The following is an 8,114-nucleotide window of genomic DNA, read 5'->3' as shown; positions in this document are numbered from 1 at the left end:
TTTGGTTCAACAAGTGATTTGAAATTTCACCACTTGCAATGTGCAAGGAGCTGCCTGTTTGTCACCCCGTGTGGCTCCCAACGTGATGTTTACGTAACATCAACTCCAACCATTAGGTGCACCTTTCTATTATAGGCCCAAGTATCAAATATCAAACATCAAATCTATCTGTGATTTAAGTGGACCACACGATTGGAAAATGTATAGGGAAATGTTCCCCCTCCACAATATTTCCCTTGGTATGGCCCTCATAAATCACGGATGTGTTTAAATTTAAAGCCCCACGGATAAAATTTTATATATAATCTAATGGTTGGAGTGGATTTTATATAATCATCAGGATGGACAATGTAAAGGGTGGGTATCTGTCCCATTTGTCTTCTTTGGTGTAGCTCGCCTGAAGCACGTATCAGCCTCATTTTTTGTCCATGGTTTTAAATTCAGATTACACATCTATTGGTTGGATTTGATCTTATATTCACGTCAATTTGGGCCGGTACAACATTAAGGGTTGGTGTCCCTGTAGATTTTTTTTGTTTTTTTTTGTTTTTAATCAATCACAATTCACAAGCAAGTTTAGGAGCGAGTAACATACTCATTGATTTTCCAGAGCTCACTGTAAAGTATAAGTGAAATGTACTCCAACCATTAAAATTAAAATCCCACTTTAGGCCTAGGTCCTAATAATCACTATGACCTTCCATTCAGGGGCACACCAAAGGAAACGGTTGGGATAGAGACATCCACCCTCGATTTTTACTTGGCTCACTATGATAATCATATAAAATCTACTCTAATCTATAAATGACACACCAAAATCTAGACGCAGGGCCAAAATATGACAACTATCTGTCATTTATGTGGGCCATAAAAAGTGAAAACATTTGAAGGGTGAGTGTCATCATGTGCACCTTTTTCAATCTTATGGTCCACATAAATCATGAATGAGGCTGATTTTAGAGCAGCAGGCTTAACATTGGGCGAGGCACCTTCTAGGGATAGATTTCATATAAACATCAAGGTAACGCCCACCCGTGCTGCAGCCCCTTCCGGGCACGGCCAGCCAGAAAGATTAACGAAGACACTATGTTCCCTCTCCCCGTCTCTCTCACGGTCGCACTCGGATTGGGCCTGGTATAAACCTGACGGGTCGTGCTCGGGCGTACCTTTTTTGGCCCATCACGGCCCAGGTCAGATTTGGACTCAGGTTTAAGGATGCGGCCCGGCATTGGACAGCACTTGGCCAGCCCTAATCCTACTCGTTGACACTCCTATCCAGCGGGGACTCGGATTCGCCAGCTGATTGACCGTGGGCACTGAGACATACCCGTGCCGGGAGGTGTGTGGGACCCACATGCATGTTTGTGGAAAATCCACTCTGTCCATATGTTTTTAAAGACAACAATAGGGTAGGATTCTAAAAATCAGCAAGATCCAAAACTCATGTGGGCCATACCACGTGAAACAGTGGGGATTGAACACTTAAGGGTGACAGAAGTTTTGTATCAGGATTATATTTGTGCATACAGTTTATCTGAGTGGAAATAACCCCATTAACGGTTTTGATGTCTTATAAACATCATGGAAAGCTCCAAAAAGGTTTCAATGGTGGACGTTTCCATTCCTACTGTTTCGTTTGGGGTGGCCCTACTAACTATTGGATTTGTATTATTTTTACAAACCTGTCCTATTGTAGTCTTTAAAAACATATGAATGGAGTGGATTTTTCGAAGGACATCTCTGTAGGCCCCACACATCCCCGGGCACAAGTATATCTCCATTCCCCTGGGTCACAGGCATTCGGCTCCACTCGGATGCGGTGGTGACTCCTCTGGTAACGAGGTCAGTACTCTGTGGCCCCAACATGATGAACGTGTTTCATCCATACAGTTAATCATTTTTCCATATATCATGGTAGGGCATGATACCCTAAAAAATAGTGATGATTGATCGCTGACCATTGATAACATCACAAGGCCTGCTGTAGTGGTTGTTTGCCACCCAACCTGTTGATTAGGTCACACAGACATGGATGAAAGTGAAACAAAAATATCTGCTTGATCCAATATTTTTAGTCCATCAGTATCCACTATTTTCTGTGGTGTGGTTTAACTGAGATTTAGATCAACCTCAGTTTTTGTCTCATACAATAAAATGATATGGAAAATGGATGGATAATGTGAATAAAACACATGCATCATTCTTTACTAGGCAGAACGCGGACTGTGTACTGAGTAACTCAGCACACTTAGCGTACTGAGTAAACTCTGTGGGTTCCACCATGATTTACATATTTTATCCACTCCGTCTATCCATTTTAAGAGATAAATTTAGGGCATACTGAGTAACTCAGCATGCTAAGCTAAGTGTAGTGACCGATCACGATTGATTCAAGTGGGCACACCAAGGGATGGTGAGCTTTGGCTGTACACTCATTCCAATTGTGTAGTCCACATGAATAGCTGATTTTAGGCAGAAGGTCTAACATCGGGTGACTCAGCTGATGGTTGGGGTGAATTTCACGTTAACACGAATGGGCCCACCCAAGTCGACCATTCTTTTTTTAGCTGAAATAACTTTGCTCCGGGCAACATTAAATATCATTAATTAGTTATTACATAACCCGACTAGTGGGAGTATGGCTATTTGTGTGTGAGCCTCACGGTGATGTATGTCGGACATCCACCCGGTCATTCAGATGCACCAATCCATGATGGTGACCAAGTCTAAAAATCAGGCAAATCCAGGACTTATATGGGTCACACCGTAGGCAACAGCTGAGAGTAGATATCCAATCATTGAAAAATTCATGACCGTTTACAGGACCCAGTGAGATGTGTTTCAGATATCCAAACCCATTCATTGAGTGTCCCACTTCAATAAGGGGTACACTAAATTTCAGTCATATCCAAAAACTTTGGTGAGCCCCACTAAGTGCTTTTAATTGTTTTAGACATGAATTCACAAGGTTTCTTTTGAAATCGTTCACTTGAGTTTTGCATACGGTTGATTTTTGGGATATTCCATAACCTAAATGGGGACCCACGAAATGCATGGCATGGATGCTTGACATAGATCGCAGAGGGGCGATCGAGCTTATAATACCATTTCCTTATATATGTGTGTTCGAAGGAAAGGTTGCCACATGGGTTTGTATATGTGCGACACAATGCTGTTTATATTCTATCTAAATCATCCAAACCATGGGGAAATGTGTAGATGGGCTAGGCACCCAATTACATAAGAAATGAGACCATGTAAACCGTGCTCATGATCAAAACGTGGCAATGATAAATAGGCTTCAGAAACTGGGTTGGCGGCCCCAATTAAGTGAGAAATGAGACTCAACATACAAGGAATGATATACCTATAAAAGGTCACACCCAACTCAAAAGGCTTGTGCTCAATAAACATCATGATAATGATAAATTGGCTTCAAAGTCTGACTTGGCAATCCGAATTATACAAGAAGCATGGATGAAATGACAAACATGTAAAAAGGTTACACCCAACACAAATGGATAAACCGCATCCTATCAGTGTGCACATCTGATTAACAAGTGAGATACCACCTCGAGCTTAAAAGAAACCACCCAAAACCTAATGGGGTGAATTTTCACCCTGATCTAAGATTCTGGTGGGCCATAGCAAAGAGAAATGCAAATCAAGGGAATAAACTGTTTGCATTTTTCATGGCCCACCAAAGTTTTGGATCAAAGTAAAATTTCGTACTAGAGGGTTTCATGAGGTTCTGCTTCATGTGGACCGTTCAGATTTTCGAGACTCATCAGATATGATGAGTTCTCAAAAAAGTTGGTATGTAGTATGCAGGAACTGTTTCGCAGGTGAGCGTTTCTGTCTCTCTCTCTCTCTGTGTGTGTGTGTGTGTGTGTGTGTGTGTATAAATTGATTGGCTTTCAAACTAACAAATTTCTAATTAACTTACTTAGTAAGTGCAATATTAACTAGTTAGCATCCACCTGGTCCACCGAAATAGATGGTTTTATCCCAATTAGGACCTTGGTCACCATAATCGACCACGCTGTAGCAATCGGTCAGATCTTGGTATAGAGAAGGATGGTCGGGGATGTGCCTAAGTATAAGGTCGTCTCTCATATACATCATTTGCTTCATATGAGCAGCAGTTTGGAACCATCCAGGAAAATGGCCGCTGCCCATTTCAGGCTTTTTCCTACCTTCTAGTGTAAATACTTCACCACCAAATGCAAGCTCAGATCCACCAAGAGGAAAGTTTGTGAAGATGGTGTTGGAACAGTATTCCACTGGAAACGAGTCTTCTCCGAACATCAGCCACCAATCACCAACTTCATCCTGTAAAAGGAGGAGCCAGATCAGGTAGGCTCCCACTAGGAAACCTGCTCTATTCATCAGGTGGATCCCATTGTGAGTATTCCCTAGCCCAAAAGTCAGGCTGGGCCACCTTGCAAAGGGAATAACAGGGGCACTAAGGAAGGAAGCAGCCACTATAGAAACTTGAATTGAATGTGTGATCTACGTTGTTTATTTGTCATCTAATCCATTCATCATGTGTGCCCACCATGATGAAGGGACACCCCAGAACTCAAGCCCACTTACGTATGCCACCACAAGTGAACATACATGTTTTAGGCCTGGTTGTACATTTCTACGTGGTGCGTCCCACTCCCACTCGCACCTGAGTTTTGGATCAAGATGATTCTTGATACTCAGGATGAAGATGGGAGGCACAACAGATTCACAATTTGGATTCCACATAAGCATCATGAGTGGTTCCTACTCATCTCAAACCTATGGAAATAACATTACTCTTGCCGAGGGCTCTAATATCGTAGGTGTGGCCTGATGAGGTACCTTTTTGATGTAGAGCAGGTCGCGGACAGTTTCATGGCCAAGATGGATCAGAAAAGGCCCGGTCGACGACAGAAGTGATCCGGACCATCGAACCTTAGATCCGGCGTATCTTGCAATCCGGAATGAGTTATCTAACATAAAATATATGATTTTGGGGTAGAACGAGCTACTTTAGCCAACCAACCCTGCTATGCAGGGTTACGCAGCCCGGAATTATGAAAAACCCCTTGATCGATGGTCGTTTCCCTATTTTAATTTCATTTTTAATATAAATAGTAAGTTTTAGTTTGATTATAACTCTTCATTCGTCGGGCTTTAGGAGTTGCGCCCAACATGAAAAGAGCTTAGAATAATTAGGAGAATGGTTTGGTGAAGCCAAATAGGACACTTACTATTTTTGGCCGAAAACCTTGCGCACTAGTAGACATCACGACCGTCTATAAATAGTAAGTTTACTATTTATAGTAAGTCGCGGATTCTAGGAGTTTGAGTTGTAGTTTGATTCTAATTTCTTTCCCATTGCTTGGTACCCTTATTTAAAGGGTTGTGAACTCATTTTTAATAATTCATCAATCAATTTCGAATTTATTAAAATTTATTTCTATTTTCTGCTTTCTTTCCTTGTGGATTCGAGAAGTCTCTGTGAGGAGTCCAGAGAAGTTCCGTGGATTCGGAATAGTTATCCTCTTGAGGAAGATGGTGCTCGACCTCACGTCCTCCCCTGCATCACTTTTGTACTTTGATGGTAATATCATGTTGATCTCCATTGTACTGAGAGAATGGTGCTAATGGTTTACCAATGAGAGTATTCGTTGAATGTACCAGCACCAAACCAACGCAGTCCAAATTGTAGCAGCCTGTATTATTGTATCCGTCTGCCTGAAATTAGAAATGTTTTCATATAATCATATAATCAAAATATTTTCATCTACAAGAGTATAAGTATAACCATCCAAACTGTCCAAATCATGGGCCACGTTGTAGATCGGCCAGGGCCCCAAATCAGATTGACTTGACAGTTAAAACCTCAAATCGAGTATTTCCTGAATGTGACCATTACATTCATTTCATTCTAACGCTCGGCTTGATAGCCACATCAGAGACAGTTCGGATCTTTATTCTTTTCTTTTTTTTTTCCTTTTTTTTTTGTCATGTGCTGATCCAAATGGGCCTCGTGATTAGATAGATTTGTCACTAATTGAGATACATGGGAACTACGCTTGATCATGGCCACTTCAAACGATCTCTGGTTTGTAGGTAACAAGAGATTGACGACAGTGAAGCTTACCGTCCAATACGCTAACGTCCGTGGTTCGGTGTTGATATACAAGAAAGGAAATACCTGAGGAAATTAGAAGCTAAGATATCAGTTGGCACGAAGCAAGAGATAATAATCACATACAACTCAATGGACAGTCGTTGCTGATCTTCTATTTAAGCACACAGTCATCTAAATCAGTTATCGAGCAACCTCTCTTTAGGAATGTGCCACACGTTACCAGATCCGGACAGCTCATGTCGGGCCTTCAGACGAGCTGCTGTGCCGTAAAATTGCAAAGTTGCGGATGATCGTAGCCCATTATCAGAGTATTTATGCTCATTGAATGTAAACCATTGGTTGGATTTTTTTAACCATCTATTGCTAATTAACAAAAATCATCAAACAAGTGGCTAAGATCTCATCTGACCAGTCTACACTAAAAGGTGCAGCCCATCCATACGAACGGCCCAAATAACTTACATCTTTGCCGTTGTTTCGTGTATGAAGGCTGCACGCTATGCAAGGATTATATATCATAATTCCCACCTATACCACTGACATGCATTTGGGAAGGTTTTGAAGTAACTTATGGTGTGTTTGGTTGCACCAAATATCATTATATTTGAATATTAACCAGTCTAATTTTGCATAAAGTATCATGAAATTTCATGATATTTGGTGCTACCAAATGCTCACTAAATAAGGGATAAAGCTTAAAAATCATATATTCAGGTACCCAACGAATACCTCAAGTTGGGGGTATGCTTGGCTCGTTGGCTTTTATTCTATCCAAATTTGGACCCAGATTGGGTCTGTTTACCAACTGAACAGCCCTAACTGATGTCTAGTTAGTGAGTGAGAAGTAAACTAGACATGGTAAGCTTTCCAAAACAATAAAATAATTGATACTGAGACTTACATGCCATCCAACCTCTATGGTATTTCTTGTCTCGCGATTGCCATTGACAATCCATAACTGGGCGAGGCTGAATTGCCAGTTGTCCGCAAGTTTTGGTTTCCACAAATTCATGTCAACTTGGGCTCCATACACCTCCTCTTGCATGTCGAGCACTTGTGCAGTAGCATACTTGATAAAAGAAGATAGTTAGATTAAGATTAGTGTCACCTTAATTAAATGATTATCTTTTATTTATTTATTTATTATTATTTTTTTCCAATAGAGAAAAATGATCCAGCGATTTCAGAGCACCGTGACTTGTACTGCACCAAGCAGGATCGATCACAACATTTGGACATTCCAGTACATGGTTGAGCACACATTTCATCGGCTTCAAAGTGAAAATTAGAGTGTTTCAATGATAGGCTTCCTTCTCATACACATTCATTTTCCAAGCCATTGATCCCATGACAAGTACATCTCGGTAGAATGTTATTTACTGTGGGGAAAACTAAACTGGTCCCTCACATGAGAATAGTAACAATTATCTACTAGAGATACGTCTTTGAGCTGAAGGTGATTGAGGTCCGAGCAGAAGTGCCATTGACATGGGATGAGCAATTCCTTCAGCTCAGAGACGAGCTGAGCCGTCAGGACGAAGCTCGGTCGGAGAGGACTTGCCCCACCAAGAATGTCTACAATATGAGCAAGCAACCCATGGGAAATGAGCTCAGGCTCTAAGCCTCGAGCTCCCCTAGCATCCAGAGCTGAGCAGGTCAACTACTACCAGAGAGGTGGTGTGAGAAATCCAAGGCAAATCTCACACTAGATGTAGCCTGATCTCAACTGAAAATCACTCTGACATATTTGGAATAAGAATGCAGTCAGATCAGAGACCCTCTAAAAAAAATAATTAAAAAAAAAAGAAGATCAGGGACCCTCTAGTGTAGCATAGTGGGATACTGGGTCTAGAACTTTCTCTCACGCCGTATATACAGGACCATAGACTCTAAATTAAGAAAGGCAAAAATGGTGACACATCTAAGCCCTAATCCACTTCTTGCGATCATCTTGTATAAGCCTGACTTAGGCATCCAAGAGTCC

At 41.4% G+C, this 8,114-nt stretch overlaps 1 protein-coding gene across 1 annotated transcript; it reads right to left on the bottom strand.

Annotated features, from left to right (window-relative positions):
• Positions 1 to 5,577: 5,577 nt before the first annotated feature.
• Positions 5,578 to 7,907, bottom strand: LOC131218053 (protein neprosin-like). The gene is made up of 3 exons (XM_058212738.1): positions 7,032 to 7,907; positions 6,140 to 6,193; positions 5,578 to 5,730 (listed from the first exon to the last, which is right to left on the bottom strand). Exons 1-3 carry the CDS (start codon positions 7,173 to 7,175, stop codon positions 5,578 to 5,580), a joined length of 351 nt encoding a protein of 116 aa, XP_058068721.1. The 5' UTR covers positions 7,176 to 7,907.
• Positions 7,908 to 8,114: the final 207 nt, after the last annotated feature.

This window comes from Magnolia sinica, chromosome 11, assembly GCF_029962835.1.
Source record: "Magnolia sinica isolate HGM2019 chromosome 11, MsV1, whole genome shotgun sequence".
NCBI lineage: Eukaryota > Viridiplantae > Streptophyta > Magnoliopsida > Magnoliales > Magnoliaceae > Magnolia > Magnolia sinica.
This window is presented reverse-complemented; position numbering and strand designations above follow the sequence as displayed.